The sequence below is a fragment of the Sphaeramia orbicularis genome, chromosome 9 (assembly GCF_902148855.1).
Source record: "Sphaeramia orbicularis chromosome 9, fSphaOr1.1, whole genome shotgun sequence".
NCBI lineage: Eukaryota > Metazoa > Chordata > Actinopteri > Kurtiformes > Apogonidae > Sphaeramia > Sphaeramia orbicularis.
The window spans coordinates 18,872,929-18,896,060 of record NC_043965.1 but is presented as its reverse complement, the minus strand read 5'-3'; the positions used below and the strand labels follow the sequence as shown (position 1 = coordinate 18,896,060).

Here is a 23,132-nt window from a genome sequence, read left to right as displayed (position 1 = left end):
TGAAAGTGTGATTTTTTATTTATTTATTTATTTTTTTTTTTTGTTACACAGTGGAGTTAACGTATCATTTTCATGTAGGTTTCTGTATGAAGGTCATCCAGACTTCAGCTGCCTCCCCACCTTCGGGGTCATCCCTTCCCAGGCTGCCATGATGGACGGTGGGCTCGGCTCCGTCCCTGGACTCAACATAGACTTTACACAGGTGTGTAATGCATCTGCATGTATTTGTATACAACATATTTACATCCACATGGCTTATTTCACACGTTGTACCATGTAACAGCTGTTGAAATATTTGGCCTTAGGTGTTGCATGGAGAGCAGTATCTGGAGCTTTACAAACCTCTGCCCACCTCAGGTATTCAACTGTGTTCTTTTACAATAACAACACATACATAAATACATCTAGACATTGTACATAATAGATGCTATAAAAGCTTTTTATTTCACTTGTTTGTTTTTATTGGACTAATGTTTTAACTGCGATCAGTTTGAGGTCATTGGACACTAAACAATTAAATTAGAATCCATCCAGAGCAAACCAGCTAAGTTTGGTCTGTTTACTACTTAAGTAAAAAGAATCTTTACGAATTGGGAGCCATTACTACATAGGACTATGTTTATCCCCCAGTTTAATCCCTCTAATATATAATAAATACATTTAACAAATAAACCTAAGCATTATTTTTCTTAAGAATAAGATGGGATTGCACAGTCCTGGAGAAAACCTAACTGATCATTTAACAATATTCATTGCTATTTTAAGGTTTTTTAACAATATGTAAAGATTGTATTTTTCATCCGCATAAAAAGAAATTCTGTCCTGGGCTTCTTTATCAAGATAGTAAATAATGTCTCATGCTGTGGCTTTATTTTTACTGCAGTTACATACTACATGGACAAAAATATTGGGAACGCCTCATATTCAGCATATAAAACTTGCCATTTCTATGGATTTGAAGTGTTGCCATGATGAAAATGTTAATATCAATTGTTGATGGTTATCATAAAAAAAAAGTGTAAGAGTGGATTTTTCTTCCTGAGTGAGAATTGAAGAAACCAGATGGTTAGTTGTTGTTAAAAATGATTAGTTTATGGTTGGAACAGGACAAACCTGTCACAAATCTGGAGGTATTTACAATTATAATGATAATACAAAAATCAGTATGTAAATTTAAGTAAAAACAGACTGAAACATTTTTTAAGTGTTTTAGATACAATGTAATAAAATGAATTGAATTAGTCTTAATGGTCCATTATGGAGAAAGACCCGAAACAGAATATCCAAATAGAATAATACAGAGTAATAGTGGAAAAATAGTGTCACTGTAAACATTCTCACTGTGTCAACGTCATGACAACAGTCCTGAACAAATTTTTTTTTTTTTTAACTTAATGTGATTGGTGAAAACTGACTATACCTGATTTGTACAAATGCTGTTTAATAAAACAGCTGGTTTGTATTAATGTTAATTTGTTGTATTTATGCACAAAATGAGTTTCATTTGTCATGTCGTGTGTAAAGTGAAGCCATACTGTCAGTTGCATTTGAAGATTGTGCAAGTGTAAATAATATTATCCCTAAACTGGTTTGTCCTCATTACTGACAAACGCATATGACGCATTAATCTGCTTCTAGACTCTTGAAGTACATAACCAGTAAAATACAGTGCGGTTGAGTTTTACAGGAGCATAAATTAAGTTAAATTCATGTGTTCCAGGTGAACTTACGTCTGAGGCGACCGTAGCAGACGTGTTGGACAAAGGATCTGGAGCTGTGATTCTTTTGGATGGTGAGGCCGGTGCACCATTTTTACCATACACTGTATTCACTCCATATCCATTTGTTTTCATCACTTTAATGCGTCGTTTCCCGAAATGTACCTCGTAGGCCGAATTAATGAAAGTTAATTTACAGTCTGTGTCTGCAGGGATTGATATAATGGACTGAAAATGGTTCATATTTCTGTTTGACAATTCCATAGAGATGGATGATATTAGAAGCACTCTGATCTATAATTAATCCAACTTAAAACAAATAACATGGGACCTGAAGCTCCCGCAGGATGCACACAGGGAAAATGTAGTCAGTTTCTGTTATCCTCCTGGCCTGAGAGAGAAGTTATTTCTAGGCAACACACTAAGTCACATTAATGAGACTTATTCACGGTCCTTCCTGGTTTTATATGTTTAATATTTAACTGAACAGAATGCAAACATCAAAGGTCACAGATCTGACAAACCACATTTTTGGCCATAACTCTTGCTAATTAGCAAAATTGCACGCAAATATGGGTGAAATGATGAAGTAATGACAGTTTACCAGCATTTAATCTTACATTAAATAGGGTCAAAGGTCATCTTCATGTCAGCATTACAATCTGGTGTAAAACCATTTTTGGTCCCATATGGTAGAGATTTTGTCTGTTCTACTTGTAGCTTCTTTGTGCTTACCTTTTTTTTTTTTTTTTTTTTTTTAATTTACTCTTTATTGACGTTCAGTATCAGACATTCACATATGGTACAACAAAATAAATAAATAAATACATAAATCATACATCTGTTGTCTGCTCTAAATGCCAGGATAATATTTTTGTTTTATGTCAGATAACCAAATAAAAGACGAAAAAAGAGGAAAAACTATGTACAAGTAGGGAGTGATCTTTTCCATACAACACAATCACTGATTTGTGAAAATAAAATCAGACCTATCAGATGTGACCTAGTTGACCCAGTTTTCCCATTATGAAGCAAATTTCTCCAATTTGTGATGTACTTACCTTCTAAACTGCAACTTGTCAGTAAATGTGCTGTAAGTTGAATATGTCACTTAAGCAGGTGTATGATGTGTTATTGATGCTGTTTGTTCTAATATATAGTGCATGTTTTCATCATTAGTGTCATTCAATGTAATTGTCTAAATAAAGAAGTCAATATGTGCTGCAGATTTAGGAGTTTTCTAATCTGAATTGCTCAAGTCCTGCTTAATAAGACACAGTGTTAGTACAGAATTAACAGAAGTGTTAAATATAGAATTAACAGTAGTACTTTTTTGCAATATGTTTTTCTGCACTTATATCAAATTTACCTGTACAGTACACAGACAAAGTAAATAAAGATAAATGACATCTATTCAAGTTCTGCAGTGCTCTCGAGTCAGTCCAAATCAAAAGACTAAGTATAAGTACAGATTGAAACTGGTGTTATTTCATGCTGTAATTGCAAAATGGAGGTAGAGCAGTGGAAACGCATCACATTTGACAGAATCTGATCAGTGATTGGTTATCATTGGTTATTAGCTGTCAATCAGGTCCTTTCTTGAAAACACCAGTATTTAGGCACAATCTGCATCATGGACTACATTTTCTACAGCATGAAAACACAGGCACAGAGTAGATGCAGAAGTCTTGTTTCCTTTCAGACCATTAGAATTACAGCATGCTTTAGGATTACAATATGCTTATATTTAATTACAATGTGCTTTCTATATACAACTAATAATAACAGTAAGTTGTATTTATAAAGCACTTTTCAGTCAATGGAATCTCCAAGTGCTAAAGAGAATGAAGGTCCTACATTAAAATAAATAAATAAATAAAATAAAATACTACTTTTTTTTTTGTTCAAAGCGTTTTTATTGCAAATCATGTCATCCACAAACACATAATACAGTCTTCACTTTTTTTTTTTCTTTTTTTTTAACTTTATTTTTCAATTTTCAAATAAGCATCTGCATCAGTACAGGACATATGAACTAGTCTAGGCAGAAGGTCATCCCTTTTTCATACCTAATCCCATGAACACTCCCACCCTGTTGCACCATTAAAAACAAAAAAAAAGATAAATAAAAAATAAAAAGAGACTCAGATGTTAGTCACAGACTAGTTTTAATTAGACTACTCTGGAATATAAAATACTACATTTAAATCAAGGCAACTTGGCTTTATGATGGAAATTTTACCCTTGAACTCTTAAGAGAGCGTAGTGCCCTCTAAATGAGTATTTAATTTGATACTACCTTACAGATCTAAAGCACATTGAAGTCTTTACAAGAAGTGATATAATCCAGTAATAAGTAATGATGATGTGTGATGTTGGGCAAAATAAATAAACTGGATTTGATTTGATTTGATGAATTTTTACAGATTTACCCAAAAGGTAAGAGGCTGATGATTCGCTTGATCTGAATAAATAACAGAGAACTATAAATAGGAGCATTTTTTTTCTTTCAAAGCAGATAAGGAAGTTATAATTTTGAAGTCATATGTTGTTGTCTTCCTGAGATGAGATTTCTAAGTAAACCACCATGTTTATTTCTCCTCGCAGTGAACACCTACAGCGGGAAAGAGCTCGTCTGCTACAACCAGTGGTCGGTGTTTGTGGTCGGAGCCGGAGGCTTCGGAGGGAAGAGAAACTCCGACAAAGCCAAAGTATGCGTTGTGTTATTTGAGTTGGTGAACTAAAACAAACAGAAAAGCACCATGTATGATTTATGTTGTGGCTGTTATTTGATTAGTTGTATTTGTGTGTTATTTCCTCCAGCCTCTTTTGCCTCCACCTAAACGGGCTCCAGATGCTGTGATGATTGATTCGACCACAAGAGACCAAGTGAGTGTGTTTGCGTGGGTTTTACAGCAGAATAAATCAGACGCATTGATAACATGTAGGAGCAAATGTTGGACATGCGTTGCTGTTGGAGGGAGGGGGGGAGAAAAACAACATTTTTCAGACACAGTTTTGCCCATCAGTATTCTGCTGAAGTGAAACGCTGACTGTATGATACAGCAGAAAGTAAAAAGAAAGGAGGAAAAAGCTCAGTCCCTTGAGCGATTCAAATGACTGCAACTGTATCACTTCAAAGACATTCTTATTTTAGGTGTCTCTTGTATTGCCTTCATGATAATTTAATTTCATCCCACATCTGTGTAGGAAAAGTTCAGTGGTTTATGAATTAGATATAGATCTAAACAATGTGTGGTTTCCCTGCGGATACAGGCAGCCTTGTATCGTCTGAGCGGAGACTGGAACCCTCTTCATATAGACCCCAGCTTTGCCGCCATGGGAGGTACGGGAGCTTTTTCACTTAAAACGTCTCTTTTTTTTCCAGTCTTTTATTTTAGGTCAAATTAAGTGGTTTGATTTAATTTATATTTAAGACCTGCTGTACTTACAAATGCTCTCTGCTCAGGGTTCAAAGCTCCCATCCTGCACGGCCTGTGCTCCTTTGGCTTCGCTGCCAGACACGTCCTCAAGCAGTACGCCGACAACGACCCGTCCAGGTTTAAGGCCATCAAGGTGGGCATTACCTGTGGCAGCAAACACTTAAAATCACTCGGTGTCATTAAAGAACCAGTTTTCCCTCTATTTAAAAAGTGCTTCCATGCAATGTGTCATGTGCCCCATACCACACACCAGAAAAATGTTATTTTGTAGGTATTCTTATATTATTTTAGAGTTCTTCATTTCCTTTAAAAGAAATATTTTATTCTTATCCTACACTCAGACCTGCATCAATGTTGTATCTCATGAAACATTCTTTGAATTCTTATGTGAGGACCTATGAGGTAAGTTGAAGTTACAGGACGTTGCTCTACAGACGCAGTTGACCAATCACAGCAGACTGGGCGATTCTCGTTCTTATATGAAATGTGTAAAGAACATATATCGCAGCCCAATAGCCATTTCATGAGGACCAACCCTTTAACCTCTGAGACATTGTTTCAGTGAAATGGGCTTCTTGGAATTTGCATCGGTTTCAGTGTCATAAAAGGTGCTGTGAACATGTGATCGTGTTCCTTTTCTTCAGTGGTTTTGGTTAACTGTGTTTTAGGGTCAAAACAGGGTGGAATAACAGAAAGAGACAAAGAGAGGAATTGAAGTTTTACAGGTTTTGACTAAATAAGGCTCTCAGAATGTACATCAATAAGAGATTTAGGATGTTGAACATGAACTGTCAAGTGGAACACACTGAACAACAAGTATTTGGATTTTGGCCGAGTAGTTTTTTTGTTCTGGGGCTTTTGTTTTCTAAATCAGTCCAGCTGCTTTTTGGCACCTGGGTGAACTCCAAAAAGCAGTTACACGGTCCAAGCTCTGTAAAAACAAAAGGAAAATCACAACAACACTGAAAACAACAGTAAAAACAAAAAATGATGAGGAAACGGAGTAAAAAAAAAAAAAGCCCAAGCTGTCTATTTTTACAGGGGATCGGTCTCACTCACTGCTCTGTGTTTTGCTCCGCATTACAGCATTGCGGTGGGGGGTGCACTGAGCATACTCAGATGTCTGTGGAAGGAACAAGGTCTATTCTATCAGCACCTTTTAGAATTTATCCTGTTGAGCAAACGGTTACATTTTTATCAATATTTAAAATAAATCATACATACAGAATCAGGGGTTAAAGGGTTAAACATTTTCTTTGGCATCGATAAACTGGTGTTTGTTGTCAGTCACAAATGAAGTGGAAGGAAGTTCTCCACTGAAAGATCTTGAATATGAAAATGAACAGAAAACACCTCAAATGACTGATTAAAAATACCATGTATTGCAAAAGTAATCTTATATACTCATGTTTTGTCGTTTTGGTTTATAAGGATGCTAAATCCTTCGTTGAAATATTGGAATAATATTCAGTTTTGAAGGGAAATGTGTGAAATTATAGCGTCACTATTTAGCTTATATGAAGTCCGACTTTAGGTTATGGGAGCTGGTTGTTTTTGGACGTTAACTGAATGCATCTCTAAGTGGATGGTTCCTAATGTTGCTGCTGTACAGGAGCAGCAGAGATAAGTTGAAGAACTGAAGAGAAAGTGCTAGGAATTTTGTGAAAAATCCAATCTGTCGGCTGTAGATATATTTGTACAGGCTGTTATGCATTTAGGTGACTGAGATAAGGTTTTTTTTTTTTTACATTTAATATTTTCTGATTTCATCGTACTATAATGACTTAGCAATTTGTTTCTACGGCAGGGGTCACCAACCCTGGTCCTCAAGAGCTACTCTCCTGGATGTTTTAAAATGTAGAGTTTCCCTCTTCCAGCACACCTGATGGTTCTTATCATCATCAGGCTTCTGCAGAGCTTAATGATAGACTTATCATTTGAATCAAGTGTGTTGGAAGAGGGATACCTCTAAAACATGCAGGATAGTAGCTCTGGAGGACCAGGGTTGGTGATCCCTGTTCTATGGTATCATTTTCTTTGTAAACTCAGTATGTTTCCATCAACCTTTACAGGGGTCATATTTTGCTAAACCCACTTTTATTAGTCTTTGGTTCATTTATTTGTGTATTTGGACCCTAATTGTTCCAAAAGTTTGAATTTGAACCCTCCAGGTGCTGCAAAGCTATCTGTATATTCATTTTGGCAAAAATTGAGTGGATTTCTACAACCTGTTTTATTCTTTCTTAATGTGTTACGTCTATAACCAGTTACGTCACGACATTTGTTCATATGAAGTCAAGACTTCCAACAAACATTTCTCAGAGTACACCATAATTGTTTATCGGCAGCAGTGGTTGTAGTCCATACTTAAAATATGTCCAAACTTCAAGCCAGTTACCTAAAATGTTCAGTTGTTGGTTGAACGGAACAGAGCAGCACAGCTAACAACCTGGAGGGGGTGGGGTGTGAAGTGACTCATTTGCATTTAAAGGGCCAGCGCTCAAAACGACCTTTCTGGTGTCATTACTCAGAAATAGGGTTGAAGATGGACCTGTGGAGTTGAATTAATGAAGAATTCAGACCCAAGTATAGAATTTACTGTTTATGTAGACCACTGAGAAATGTTTAAAAATGCATAATTCCATTTTAAAAAGCAAAATATCACTCCTTTCATGTGTATTTGGAGGTTTCATATTGTGTTTATGGAAATGCCAAAATTAGATTTTTTTTTTTTAGCACACTCATGTTAAGGTGGTTTTGTTGAAGCGTTAATCTACATTATGGGAAAGAAAACCCTCACAAGGACTAAGTGGTTCAGAAAATGGGTGAGTGAATGGATAGAAATGGCTTTTTTGAATGAACTTTTAACTTTACATCATCCTGGAATAATGAGACTGTGAGAGAATCATTACCGTCACCTTAGATGGAAAACGGAACGCTCTGCTTCTTATACTCCATTTGTATAAGTGATGCGCATCGTAGGCAACAGCGCTGCCCTTCGACCCCATGACGCAGCATAGTTCCTCCATTCCAAATCAGTTTATGGAAAATGTAATTTGCATGTTTTTGTGCAAGTTCTCAAACTTTTTTTGCGGTCCAAAAACACGTCTTCTGACAGATTCCCTCGAGCGCTTTCCATCAAAGTTATTCACTTTCCTCTACCAAGATTCTCAGCATCTCATTTCCTGTCAGACTATTTCCTCTTCATTTCTGTCACAATACTGCATTGAATTCAGCTACAAACACTGATATGATGAGCAAGCCTCACAGAGAGAAGTAATTTAAGATAACAATACAGAGCTGTTCTTGCATGAGGCCCGCTGATGAGCGCCATTCGAGGCTTTTATTTTCAGTTCATAAACACCTGCAGAATAGAATATCAGAGGGCAGATGGAAGCTTTCCACTGCAGTCTTCTTAGTTAAATAATGTATCAGGTAGTCAGTGATACTAAATGTAGGGAGACTTTTAATTGCAGAGCCATTAAATCCATTATTATCTTGAATCTCTGTGTGTCCTGCTCAGGTTCGCTTCGTGAAGCCGGTGATGCCGGGTCAGTCGCTCCAGACCGAGATGTGGAAGGAGGGCAACAGGATTCACATCCAGTGCAAAGTTAGTATTTGGATAATTTAGTTCGTTATTTATGTTGAACATGTTGGAAGAACTGAACTGATTAATCAATACAGAAAAGAGAAATATGACACAAATAGAAGCAACACATTCAGTTGGTATACATACTCTTTTTTTTTTTTTAATTCTCCCAACTTGTTTTATTGAGTTTTTTTCGGTCACAGGTTACATGTATACAATACGCCTTTGTATATGAAAAGAATCAAGTCAGTAACCTAGGTGACAGTAATATATAAAAGCAAAATAAAACCTGAACAAAGATCAAAACAGACAACAAACAAACAGTGCCTCTACATTACAGAATACAATTATACGGTCCTATGTAGTTCAGTCAGCGTAAACATGGTCCATCTCAGCGTTTAAGGTGCCTCATTACGCACATGGTCTCAGGCTCCTATATGATCAGGAGTAAATTAGGTTCAGTTCATTCCAGTCCAGCAGGGGAACTGCCACATATGTGAATACAAATGACAAAGCTAATCAATTGGGAATAGCAGGGAAATTTAGATCTCTAGCATATGAAAGAAAAGGGATCCATATTGTGTAAAATTTAGTCTTGGAGCTCTGAAGTGTATATCGTATCTTCTCGAGGTGTATGCAAGTCAGGATAGATTTGATCCAAAGAACATGGGATGGAGGAATTGGAGATTTCCATTTAAGTAAAATCAAGTGTCTTGCCAGCAGGGTGACAAACACAATTATGCTCAATTATACAGGGTGTCCCATAAGTCTCCATACATAGGAAAAATAAACGTTTCTTGACATAAACCATTTTTATTTATATAATATGCTCTATATGACTGCCATTTTGTCAGGAACACATTTCAATGCGTGTCCTCCACTGCTGAAGAACTATAAAGAAGAAATATAAAGAAATACATGTTAGAACCATATATGTATGAAATCTATTATGTCTCCTATGTATGGAGACTTATGGGACACCCTGTATTATAATGATATACAGTTATATTACTGATAATTTATTATTTATTCATAATTATAGATAGATTTATATGTACACATATCTATACCCACATGTACATCAAAATCAAATCACATTTTATTTATATAGCGCCAAATAATAACAAAAGTTATCTCATGACATTTTACATTTAAAACTGGTCTAAACCAGATGATTCACCGAAACCCAATAGAATCCTCCAGGAGCAAACACTGTGTGACAGTGACAAGGAAAAGCCTCCTTTTAACAGGCAGAACCCTGGAGCAGACCCCGGCTCTGGAGGATGGTCGTCTGCCTGGACCAGTTGGGGTTAGCAAGACAGAGAGAACATACGCACTTATATATATATACATATACACAAACACATACTTTGTATTTATTTGTTTGTTTATAAAGGGACAATGCATGTTATAGAATATATGCAATCTGTTTCTACCATTATTTCCACCTGTCTAGATAATAGACAATGTTATGCTCTGATAGATGGTTGATTGGTTGAGATCTGTTTTTTTTTTGTGTTTTTTTTTTAAACACTGCTTTACATTGGGAATGTCCAGCAAGATCTGCCAAAGTCACTCAGTTCCTCATGTTTCCCATTTTGCTGTTTCCAACACATCATCTGCGAGGGCTAAATGTTAATTTGCTGCCTAATAAATCCCACCTGCTGGCAGGTCCCATTGTAAAGAGATCATCTAAATGAATACCACTTTGCCTGTCAGTGGTCAGACAGTTATTGCCGATTGGTGCACATATGCATAAACACACATACATACACATAAACCTCCCCAAGAAAACAAAGGAAAGCAGTTTCTTGAAAATCTCTTTTTTTTTTTAATAAATTCCTTTCCAAACCGTTTCATGTTCATCACCCTTTGAGCTCCACACTCATGCTCTTCTATAGCTTCACTCCGTACACAGAAATGCAAAAGCTTTTCCTTGTTTTACACATTTTAACAGTTTTGAAATGAAATGATTTCACTAAAGAGAACAGAAGTGTGGGTCAATGACTCTAACTCTTGATGTTGCTGTTTCTGTTCTGTTATTTGTTGTCTTTGATGCAGGTGAAGGAGACAGACGCTGTTGTGCTGTCGGGGGCCTACGTGGATTTACAAGGAGCGTCAGAGGCATCGCCAGAAAATCTGACTCAAGTACATCAGTCTGGATATAGACATAGATCCTCTTTCTGTTCCTCTGATCAAAGTCCCTGAAATCCCTCCTCTCTCACACTCTGCTCCTCAGATCATTTAGGATTAAAAGCAGAAAATTAATTTATATTTTTGACAACGCCGACGCTAACTCGAACTCACATTTTTGTCTTTGCAGGGCGGCGGACTTCAGAGTGAGCTGGTGTTCGCAGAGATCGGCCGTCGCATCAAAGACGTGGGCTCAGAGCTGGTCAAGAAGGTCAACGCGGTGTTCGGCTGGGAGATCACTAAAGATGGACAGAATGTCGCTCAGTGGAGTAAGTCTGCTGAATACAATCCACACACATTAAATACACACCTGAAGGCTGGATGCGTGGACGGAAGACCAATGAGTGTCTTTGTACTGTGGCCAGAATACTTTTACATTTATGAAGTGTGACAGCGGAGTCGGTGGAGTTTATATTTGATCTTTCAGTTTAGATTTTGTTTTCAGTTTAGTTAAGTTCTCCAGCTATTGATATTTTGCTTCTTTAAATGCAATTATGCATTTTTAAACATTTCCCTGTGGTCTACATAAACTGTAAATGCTATGCTTGGGTCTGAATTCTTCATTAATTCAACTCCACAGGTCCATCTTCAACCCTATTTCTGAGTAATGACATCAGAAAGGTCATTTTGAGCGCTGGCCCTTTAAATGCAAATGAGCCACTTCACGTCCCACCCCCTCCAGGTTGTTGACCATGCTGCTCTGTCCTGTTCAGCCACTTGTGTTCGTTAATACAACCAACAACTGAACATTTTAGGTAATCAGCTCGAAGTTTGGACATATTTTCAGTATGGACTACAACCGCTGCTGCTGACAAACAATTATGTCGTACTTGGAGAAATGTTCGTCGGAAATCTTGACCTTATATGTGCAAATGTCGTGACGTAACTAGTTATAGACGCAACAAATTAAGCAGGAATTTAAACAGGTTGCAGAAATCCACTCGATTTTTGCCAAAATGAATATAAAGATAGCTTTGCAGCACCTGGAGGGTTCAAATTCAAACTTTATGAACTATTAGGGTCCAAATACACAAACAAATGTACCAAAGACTAATAAAAGTGGGTTTAGCAAAATATGACCCCTTTAAATTAGTTTACAAGTAGCTTTTTTTTTAATCAGTATTTTGAGGAATGAACACATTTTAGTTAAAGTTTTTATTATAAGGAGACTTTTCATTTAGAGTTGTAGGATAATAGGATACATGACACCAAAAAGCATGATCTATGGAAAGTGTTTTTTACCTCTCGGTCGTCGGTTACAGGGGTTTTGTCTTGGTGTCTGTGCATCAGTCCATCAGTGAGTGCAGTGAGTCTTCACCAAATCATCTGAGCTCCTTCATGCTTGGTATTGAGGTGGAACTTGGGAAGCTCTTGGAGGAGTTGTTAGGGCATCGACCTTGACCTTCATTATCAAGGCCAAATCAGGGCTGATGCATCAAAATTGAACGGCAATGTTGACTTACATTTTTCAGGTCTTTCAGGGGGGAGATAGCACAAGAGGTGAGGGGATAGTGATACTGGTACTGGGGTGTTAGTACAGGGCAGCTCTCATTGTCAAAAGGGGCCGGAGTCATTACAACCTTCAATAATGGTCTTGTTTTCTATTCTTGTTCGTTATTAAGTCTCATCATTGAAAGAAAATGGAAAACAAAGCTGACTGAGTGAGAAGAATACAGACGATTTATTTTGACTGAACATATATTGGTACAAAAGCTTAAATTTCATCAATGCATTGCATTAGTTAATAACAGTAAATTAATGAAATCCATGAAGCTGTCACATTCCACTTCACAAGTTTCTATTTCCAAGAAGTTTAGAGAACGTGCTATTCATTATATACACGTAGGTTGAATACCTGATTTACCATGATTGAAAGCATTGATGGATGAAAAACAACGAAAACAGTTTGATGGTTCAGCGTTGACACAGTTCAGAATATAAGGCCTTTTCCATTCGTCAACACCAACTTCACCTGCAACAAGACGCTGACTTGACACATACGTCCAATCTCTGTGAGGATTATTTACAGTCAGCTGGAGAGTTTATCCGTCCCAAAATGTCCTTCTCAGTCACCTGACCTGGTTTCTACTGAACTGCTTCAGGATGAACTGGAATAAAAAGTCAGAAGGAAATAAATCTGGCAACTTCTGCAAGAGCCATGACAAAGTATTTCAGCTGAAAGTTTAGAGAAACTAACTCCAGATGCTGGTTAGAGTGTGTAAAACTGTAAGAGCTGCTAATTTTGATGGAAAATGAAGTTTTGTTACCAGTATGGTTACATTTATGTATTTGTTAATTTGGTAAAAGTAAGTCTTCATATGGTTAAATTAGTTGGATACAGGGTTCCCACTTGGTCTTAAAAAGTCTTGAATTTATAAATCTGGATTTAATACCCTATGCAGCCCCTATGCAGCTGGGATGGGCTCCAAGCGACCCCTGTGACCCTAGTGAGGATAAAGCAGGTTCAGAAAATGAATGAATGGATTTAATGCCTTAAAAAAGTTTTTAAAGGGTATTAAATTTGATATGGTAGGTCTTAAGTTATGCTGCCATAAACTTGTTGGCTGTGATGTGTTTAAATGTGTCTGGGAAATGTCCAAACTGCAAAGAAAGTTACGTTAGTCGACTCAGTTCCACCTGTTCCAACCCGACAATTTATACCAAAATTAGGAGCCAGTTATCGCTAACTTTGCAGCCCCCAGTGACAAATGTCTCAGAACAGTGGGAATCGAGGCGTTGAAGTAAATAAATACATTTTCCTAAATCCTAGGAGTCATGAATTTTTGCCAGTATGGCTGTGAAGTGGGCATTAAATTCTGTTCTAAGTCTTCAAAAGTCTTAAAATTAACTTGTAGGAACCCTGGGTATATTAACAATAGAAACAGCCATGTGTTCCCAAACTTAGGAAAGACACTGTAACTTTATTTTCTTACTTAGTTTTCATTCCTTTCATAAAGATGCCCCGAAAGACATTGAGACACTGAGGACGAGCTGTTAGTTTTAGTCATAGTTAACTGAAATAACCCTAAGTTGACGCGTTCTCCTCCCGTGTCAGCCTCAGGGGAGATGCATTAACAGTTAAGACATCAGTCTGGTGACATTTCTCGCATTGACACGCTCCCATGAAACAAAGACTGAAATACCAGCAGGAGCCGCGAAGCTGACAAATTAATTTGACCCTGATGGGCATTTTGCTAATAAGCTGTCAAATTAAACATGAAAACCTCAGACAGGCCCAGTGTTTATGAGTCAGTAATAAACCCGAACGCAAGTGGAGCAGCTGAAGCAGAGGAGACAAAGGCAGCCGACCAGGGAAAACAGAGGCTTCGTGAAGTGTTTCTGATTTATTCCATCTTCTTGTTCTGCTTTCTCTGTGTTCTCGCCGTCTTTTCTCCAGCCATTGATCTGAAAAACGGTTGCGGCGCTTTGCATAAAGGGCCCTACAGTGGAAAGGCGGACGTGACCTTCACAGTGTCAGATGACGACTTCATGGAGGTGGTTCAGGGGAAGCTCAACCCTCAGAAGGTAAGAAACACACACAGAGGCCTGTTCAGCATCTCTACAGAGGCTTTCCAGTGTTTTTACTCGCTCTGCAGTGAACCGCCTTGGTATTTTGTTTTGTTTTGTTAAGGTCGATCATTTTGTGCTCAAAAAGAAACCTAGGAATGATTCACACAGCTGATTTTTTTCTCATATATAGATGCTGAAATTGTGTGGAAACGGATACTGAAAATATATTTGATCATAAACTCAGCATTTCTTTTCTTATCTTGGCATTTTAGTTTATTTTACATCTGTCTGTCTGCTTTCTTTTTTTTGTTTTTTCCTCTAATTCTACATCTGATAGTTCCAATTCTTTATTCTCATTTGAAGCCATGGTAAAATAGGTGTTTGATGAGTGATGGAGAATGATTAAAAAAATAACAGGAAGAAAAAACACACTAATGAGAAACTGAGGAGATGAAAAAGTCAAGCTATGAAGCTGGAACTGTGTTCAGATCTGGTATAAAATCCACTGATGCTGGATATGAAAAACTGTAGAAAAGCCCACAAAGAGAATATTGTTAAAATTACATTTATTTCTATTAAGATATTTCAGGTTGTTCATAGTTGTTTGTTGTTCCCTTTTTTGTGAAACTATAGTTTGCAGATGTAAATATTTTCATAATGTAAATGTAACTTTTTTCTCATTAAACCAGTGTTTTTCAACCTTGGGGTCAGGACCACACATGGGGTCGCCTGAAATTTCTTGTAATTGATAAAAAATACAGATAAAAACTTACTATTAAAAAATATATGGTGAGTTGAGAGAGACTATCGCAATACATAAAGGACATGACAAACTCTGAAGCTGAAACTGAAGCACTGTGGTACTGTTTATCTTTCAAATGTTCATTGTGGTCGGTTTCAGATGCTGCAGCTCTTTCATAATTCATAGTTTGAGTTCTTGTTTGTTCAGTATTAATTGTCAGCCTTGTAAATCCAAGCTGGACTGACTGTACATATCCTGACCAAGGAAAATCAAATTCTCACTTTGTGCAGTAATCTACACCTGGCTTTTCTGCCTCTCTCCATAATAATATACATTATATAGACTAAATGTCATCTAAAATTAACATTTATTTGCAACATAGTATAGCAAACTATTACGGGAACAAAAACATATTAATTTTAGCATAAAAAAATGTCTCTGTTTTGAATGTCTGGGGTCGCCAGGAATTTGTGATGTTAAAATGGGGTCAGGAGCCAAAAAAGGTTGGGAACCACTGCATTAAACCAAGTTGAAAATTTGTAGTCGTTATTATGTTATTTTACTGGTCTGACCCACTTGAGATCATATTGGACCAGTTTTGGCCTGCATATATTTGACACCCCAGATCTAGAATGAAATACTGAATGTTAAAAACAAACACCAAAAGCCAACAAAGACATATTCAGAGTGGTTTATGTGTAGAGTTGTCTGAAAGTTACCTGAATGACCCTCTGAAAGTTGTTTTTTACTATGAGTGCATTTTTATCGCAGCAACACTTTAACTTTGCCATATATCTTTAATATTGAATAAATTTCCCAAAGTTAAAATCCCTCTGTGGTTTTAATTGAAGTGAAAGGAGGCCTTCCCTTTGTAATAACATCTCCTTTCATCATGTCATGTCAGATTAGAACTGGAAGCCAATGATCTATAAAATGCAGTAGTTCAGAAAGCACTCAGCGCCGTTAATCAATCCACGTTCCTTGTTATGTCTGCAGCATCTCAGTGGGAGGAGCTGCCACTGTACGCAATTTATATGCTTCCCAGAGCGCTTGATATTGATCAGGGGACAGTCAGTCAGTCAGTCAGTGTGTGTGTGTGTGTGTGTGTGTGTGTGTGTGTGTGTGTGTGTGTGTGTGTGTGTGTGTGTGTGTGTGTGTATGTGTGTGTAAAGAGCAGGCGGCGGCGCTGAAAATCCCTCAGGCTGCCTCTTTCCGGGCTTTCCATCAGGTTTGGAAAGCCGATGAAAGGAGCAGCTGCAGAAAGATTAGTCGGTGCAGATGAAAAGGACCGGGCCAACTGTCATCCAGGGTCATCACCGCCGCCAGTCCGCTGATTGATTCTGGCTCAGGGAAGCGCTGCGGCCCCGTTGTTCGGTGGTTAGAGCATGAGCGAGTCCCGTTAGACCCTTTGGCTCTACTTTTTCATCTGTGCGTAATATTAGCCAGAGGCGTCTCGGCCCCTGTTTTACTTCCTGTGGTTCACCAGAAAACAAGTTAACAGCCAACCTCTGAGAAACCTGAAAAGACTGAGCTCTCCTGGAAAAAAACCCCCAAACAAACTCAAGTTGCGCCTCTGTTCTTTCGCTAGGCGTTCTTCTCTGGCAAATTGAAGATTCGAGGGAACATCATGCTGAGCCAGAAGCTGGAGGTCATCCTGAAGGATTACGCCAAGCTGTGAGCTCCTCAACCCACTCGTCTGACTGTGACTTCAGAAACTAACCAACCAGCCTACAGCTCCGTGCACTTTGTCTGTTGAAACGTATAAAAAAATTACCCACAAAGACCCAAACCACTGTAGGAGGAATTCAGTCAATGTATTAAAAACATATCGTCTCAATACCTTTTCCATTATTCTCTTACATAGATGTGTTAGTAAAAACAGCTGTTAAAATCATGTCTTCAGAGGAAGCAGTAACTAGTTAACCCAGCTGGAGCTTTGGTTCCGTCCTTTATAAATGTGGACTTAACCCACCTGCCTTAAACGGTTGATTTGTCTTTTCCACTGAGGCGCCTCCGGGGCCTTTACAGCCAAAACACTAGATCTCGGTCAAGAAAACTTACGAGTTCATGTCAAAGACCAAACTAGACCAACTAAACTTTGTGCTTCTTTAACAAACTAAAAACTCAGAGAAGCAAAACTTGGAGAATTGGAGGCACAAATAGATGTAGACTGATCAGCCGTAACATTCTGACACTGACACAGTGGTGTTAATGTTGATGGTAATATAGAATAGAATCTGTATTTTGTCAGTAGTAGTTTCTGTCACACACACAAACATGCACCACACACTGAAATGTGTCTTCTGCCTTTAACCCATCACTATAACATGCATCACACACACTGCATTCTGGGAGCAGTGGGCTTGTCATGTCAGGCGCCCAGGGAGCAAATGGGGGGGGGTGCCTTGCTCAAGGGCACATCAGCCAACAACTCTGCCAGTCCAGGGAATCGAACCTGTGACTCTTCAGTCACAAGCCGACTCTCCAGCCATGTAGACCATGGCTGCCCCCCCACGATCTCACTCCAGTGGGGTGTGTCTGTGGGTGGGAGACATTAGGCAGGAAGTGGACATGTAGACCTAGAAGTGAATGTGTTAGAAACAGCAAAATGGAAAAGAGTCGGAATCTGAGGGGGGAATTGTGATGGTCAGACCATCTCCAGATCTTGTTCATTCCCAAAAGTGGTCCATATCTACCAAAACTATCTAAAGAACAACCAGTCCATCATCTATGGGAGCAGATTATTACCACCTGTCTAATATTGGGTAGGTTCATCTTTTTCCACAAAACCAGCTCGGACCTGAGGCCTAAACTCCACCAGACCTCTGAAGGTGTGTGTGATATCTGGACCAAGATGTCAGCAGCAGATCCCTGAAGTCCTGGAAGTAGAGAGGTAGCCCTCCATGAATTAGATTTAATTGTCCAGTACCTCCCACAGATGCTTAATTATCCTGATGTTGGGATGTCCTTCCTTAGTCCATGTTTGGTGGGCACTAACCACTGCAGACCACAAACACCCAACAAGACCTGCAGGTGTGGAGATGCTCTGACCCGATCATCACCGTTACAATATGGACCTGGTCAAAGTCTGCCCTTATCTGCTCAGTTCATACAGCTCACATCTTTCAGATCTGATCCCTCCACAGTCACTACTACCAGGACAGAGCCCTGGGGCACACCTGTCCATTCAATATCCATTTTCACTGCTTTGCAGATGACACCCAGCTCTTCCTCTCCAGTAAACTGAACTCCATGCTTCCCCTGTCCTCCCTCACCTCCTACTTATCTGAAATGAAATCCTGGTTCACCTAAACGGCGACAAAACAGAAATCCTCCTCACTGGAACCAAATCCACTTTATCCAAAGTCGACACTTTCTCTCTCACAGTTGACGGCTTCAGTTCTATCCAACCCAGTGAAAGGTACAACTGTAATGAAATAATGTTATTACTACTTCTACGGTCACTGGTCAGAATGTTATGGCTGATGAGTTTATCCTGCAAAGTACTGACCTATAACTGAACTAGTGGTGGGTTGACGTGTGTGGAAAAGGGTTGTCACACATCATAGAGTTGATTTCACTCACAAAAGTCTGATGAAATCAGTTAAATACTGCTTAGAAATCCAAACATTTACTACACAGCCTGTATTCAGTTGGGTTTAATCTGAGTGACTTTGAGTTAGTTAATAACAGTTGTATTCATGTTTTTAATTTATAATCCAGTGGTTGATTATTTCAAAGACTGATTTACATAAAGTCACAAACTGTTTTATGTACCTGATACTGTAATCATAAGCAAAAATTGATGAAATGTACAGTAATTTTTGATATTAGTGTAAGTTTGCTCTTCTATAGAAATAAAGTAATCATACTGGATGTGTGATGGATTCAAAGTTTGTTTTCTGACATGTGATGTATTTATTTTAGAGTTGGTGCAGTTTCTTCAAAGCATTAACTGGTTCAGTCAGAATCAAAGCATGTCGCTCCATAACACCATGCTTTATAGATCAGATGTTTGTGTCATTCTGCTTCAGTAAGTTGTTAATTTTCCTTACATTCAGAACATCAGTGTTCATCCACTTTCAAAGATTAATTTCAGTCAGATCCAAGAAATACAAGAAAAATGTGACACGCTTCATAATATTCTCCAACCCGTTGATTTTTACATCCCATCAGAGGTTAAAAATTCTTCTCATCTAGTAGTTGAGGCAAAACTTGATCATTCATCCTTGAACATGACTGCAAAAGCACAGCGTACCGGAGAAACATTACGTTTTTAGCAGAAATACATAAATATATAAGACCTTAGAGTCATTTTTAACATGATTGCTGTCTCACACTGAACCCACATATCCTCCTGAAAGGTTTTATTAAATCTGCACATTATCTGTATATAATGCATCAATTTGCACAGATCATTATAAAACTAGACTTTTCAAATTAAATTCACATTTTGCAAGACAAAAGTCTGAATCTGATAATGCGTTTGATAGATTAAGTGGAGTGAGTTGATGTACATGTGCAAAAAAGCTCCACGCCAACAAACTGATGAAGCAGAACTGGTCGGATAGAGAAGGAAAACATTTGGAAAAGCACTGGATTTGATAAAATGTACTTTATTCTCATGTCTCCTTTGGAGTAGTATAGATCAGCTGTGATAAAACACATTTTAATCTCCAGTTGCTGCAGGAGTACACACACTTTTCCATCCACTTTAATTTGTGCTGGGGAAAAAAAAAAAGCACTGTTTTTTTATTTGGAAAGCCAACATGAAGAAACGACAGGAAAAAGAATGAAATGGCAAATGATGGAACAAAGCAACAAACTGCAGTTTGATCAGTCTATAATCCTATGAACATATATTATAAATATACCTGGCGTTACTCTTCGAGTGGCTTTTGTCATTACACACTGTTTATCTACGACTAGTCGTTATGATTGTGCCATTATAACGAGAAGCCTGGTTTATGGATCCAACTATACTCGACTGCAATAAATCTGCTTCATCTAAAACGTTTTCCTCAGCTTGTCCTTCCTGAAAACTAAGCTAATCATGTACATTTGTCTCTCGACAGCAGCAATACAAACTCTATGGGCAGTTAGCTTTATGGATTATGCTCCTTCAGGCTTAACAGCTCTGTTGATAAACCTCTTTCTGATTCATGTGGAAGACGCATCATATATACACCGACCTCAATTACATTTCTAAGCATGTGCTGAAGGTGATGAGCTGCATTCCTTTGATATAAAATGAAAAAAAAACAAAAAACGCTTTAGCATAGTATGAGGCGATCAATATTTTTTTCAAGGCAGTATTAAATTATGGTCCATATGGAAAATTAAAGCCTGAAGCGGATAGAAGAGAAGTGCATTGTTACAGGAATAAAACATTTCCACAACAAAATACAATTTCCATTTAAATTTTGAGCCACCGACCCGTTTCCATTGTCCACAGCGAAGGTTCGTGCTACATGTGCTAACATTTCAATAAACATAAATGGAGCCAGAAAAGGTATTATTGGTGGTGTCCCGATGGGCAATTTTAAATTAAAGCTACTTTGTGCAATGGAATATCAATAATAATTAGTATTCTCAGGACCAACAGTATAAGTACTGAGCCACAATGGCAGAAGTAGGTTTTAGAGCTTAAGGACACTTATAACAATAATACCACTGGTTAAATCTAGGCCGAGACAATATATTATTCTGAATACCGAAGGCTTTGACTGCCTGTACTTATATGTATATGCATTATACTACATATAATTGAGCTTACTTTCTATGTGCAAATAGAGAGAGAGAGAAATGGCGCATTCAGGTAGTCCATGAATTAAGATCAGATGCAAACACAAGTCACTAATTATTTCTAGTTTGATCATGTTTATTCTTTTAACTTCAACAAAAGCAAAGGCAACTAATCTGTTAATTTCAAGTGCATCAGCCTTAAATCTGAGCATAAACATACTGTTACTTCTGTTGGTTTGATCGTGAGAAGCACCTGCTTTTCCCAACCGAGCTGGCGTCTTTTATTTGACTTCACTAATGAGTTGATGGAGCACCGGAATGCGCCGGGATTCCTTATGACTGGATATGATGTGCTTTGTACGCTATTGACTGGCCTTACTGCATTGTGCTGCTGAGCGGGTTCAACAGTTTGCGGCGACGTTCAGGGCCCACGCGGGGATTTGCTTATCGTTTCTGTTAGGATACGCAGTCCGCGTTATCGCCTGAACGCTTCATGAGTCCACGAGAGCTCCCGCTGCTTTACTAATATGAGCCAAAGAAAAGGTGATCTGATTTACAAAAAAAAAGTCGTGGCAGCTTCAGACTCTTCACCGTCTTGCTTTACTGCTTCACTTCCTGTGCAAAACAAAAAGGCAGTCTTCTCCACATGTTGCCGAGGAGACGTTGCGTCTTTCCTCTGATTGAATGTGCCTTCAGTCGATACCCTGTACCCACGTTTTGCCAGCTCAGACACTTATAGTGTGTTTGTGTGGCTTTGTTGTCGAATTGTGGTCATTTCAACACTAAGCTCTGCATTTGTGTTTGATCATATGACTGCGCGGACCCCTGGATCAAACCCGCTCTTCATTTCTATTGGTTGATAACACTTGGCATCGCTCCTCTGTCGCAGGATCGTTCATCCAAAGCGGCCGACCCCGGTGTTCCACAAAAATATGGGCAGCTCATCCTGGACACAGTATGCTCTTCACATTACTTAGTCTTAACGCCACATTCTCCAGTCTATATGATGAACTTGACGTCGTTCTTGAGGTTTCCGTGGTTGTTGTTGACAACGCTGAAGCGGTTGGGGAGGACCCTCATCTTCATGGTTCCGTCGGCGCCGCAGGAGAAGATGTGATTGGTGGGTCCCACCTCGATCTGCATGACGCCCGTGCCGAGGTTCCTGAACAGCGACTGGCGGGCGTGTTCGTTGGGGAAGGTGTAGAGCGGACACTGGGTGGCGAGGCTCCAAACCTGGGGGGTCACAAACAGTCGCAATGAAAGAAAAGCCTGGAGAGCAAACATGTCCCACTTTATATTTACTCGTCAAACAGTCCTATAAAAAGAAGACCAAAAGCAACAATAAACTGAGCTCACATACACTGTCCTGCAGCTTTGGACACTCTGTCAACTTTACAGCTCAATATAGTCCAACACGTTCACATTACCCCTGAATAACAGCTCCATTTTCTCTGAACAACAGACCTTCGCTGTCAGTCTTCTTTGCCTTTTTCTCTCCAATATGACAGTAATATGCCCCTTCCTGCAGCACATCATTGTCCACCCTTCAGACGGTGTAGTAACACTGTCTGTTGTGTTTCATACAGACAGAGGGGTTTTTTTTATCAACAAAAGTCAGAACTCCAGTGAGGATTGTTTGCATCAACTTTATAAGCTTCATTTACTCCTGTCGCTTCAGAAAAGCTGTTAAGTAATTACTCCGCTCTTAAAAAGGTCCTCTGAGTTCTGAGATTTGCATTTTTGCAACAACTTAAATGTCTTTAACGTCTTACAGCTTAAAGGAGATATATGTAGTATATGTAGTATCTGTAGTATCATACTGCAGAGATGAGAACTAAATTCATCCACAGCCACGAGGCGACGTGTTGCTAAACGTATGTGACCACTAGAGGGAGTAGTGAGCCACTGTCGCTTTCTTTGACTCAAAAAGTTATTTCTTAGCAGTTCTCAACCTCAAAGTGATAAAAGTTAGACGCACTGTTGTTGACTTCACCATTGGACACAGCTCTAAATTTAAAAAAAAAAAAAAAAGTAGTTTGATTAGCTGTAGATGTAGCATTTGTCCTGCACTGGTGACTTTGATTTTGAGGCTTATGATGGTATAGTTATTATGTGAAGTTAGGTCTAGGCGATATGACCCAAAAAAAAAAAAAGAAAAAATTCAGACTGTATGAAAAACTGGATTTTCGATC

The 23,132-nt window shown here is 38.5% G+C and overlaps 2 protein-coding genes across 2 annotated transcripts in view; one reads left to right on the top strand and one right to left on the bottom strand.

The window, feature by feature from the left end:
• hsd17b4 (hydroxysteroid (17-beta) dehydrogenase 4) overlaps positions 1-19,076 on the top strand; it is a 43,574-nt gene extending 24,498 nt beyond the window's left edge. The window contains exons 14-25 of the mRNA XM_030144578.1: positions 79-202; positions 306-357; positions 1,721-1,792; positions 4,326-4,429; positions 4,542-4,607; positions 4,995-5,064; positions 5,188-5,294; positions 8,685-8,771; positions 10,812-10,898; positions 11,074-11,212; positions 14,341-14,468; positions 16,784-19,076. Of these exons, the coding sequence (XP_030000438.1) occupies positions 79-202; positions 306-357; positions 1,721-1,792; positions 4,326-4,429; positions 4,542-4,607; positions 4,995-5,064; positions 5,188-5,294; positions 8,685-8,771; positions 10,812-10,898; positions 11,074-11,212; positions 14,341-14,468; positions 16,784-16,873 (1,126 nt within the window). The 3' untranslated portion in view covers positions 16,874-19,076. The remainder of the gene's footprint in view (positions 1-78; positions 203-305; positions 358-1,720; positions 1,793-4,325; positions 4,430-4,541; positions 4,608-4,994; positions 5,065-5,187; positions 5,295-8,684; positions 8,772-10,811; positions 10,899-11,073; positions 11,213-14,340; positions 14,469-16,783) is intronic.
• Positions 19,077-19,942: 866 nt separating this feature from the next.
• dmxl1 (Dmx like 1) overlaps positions 19,943-23,132 on the bottom strand; it is a 62,116-nt gene continuing 58,926 nt past the window's right edge. Inside the window, 1 exon segment of the mRNA XM_030144579.1 lies at positions 19,943-22,173. Coding sequence (XP_030000439.1) covers positions 21,940-22,173 — 234 coding nt within the window. The 3' untranslated portion in view covers positions 19,943-21,939.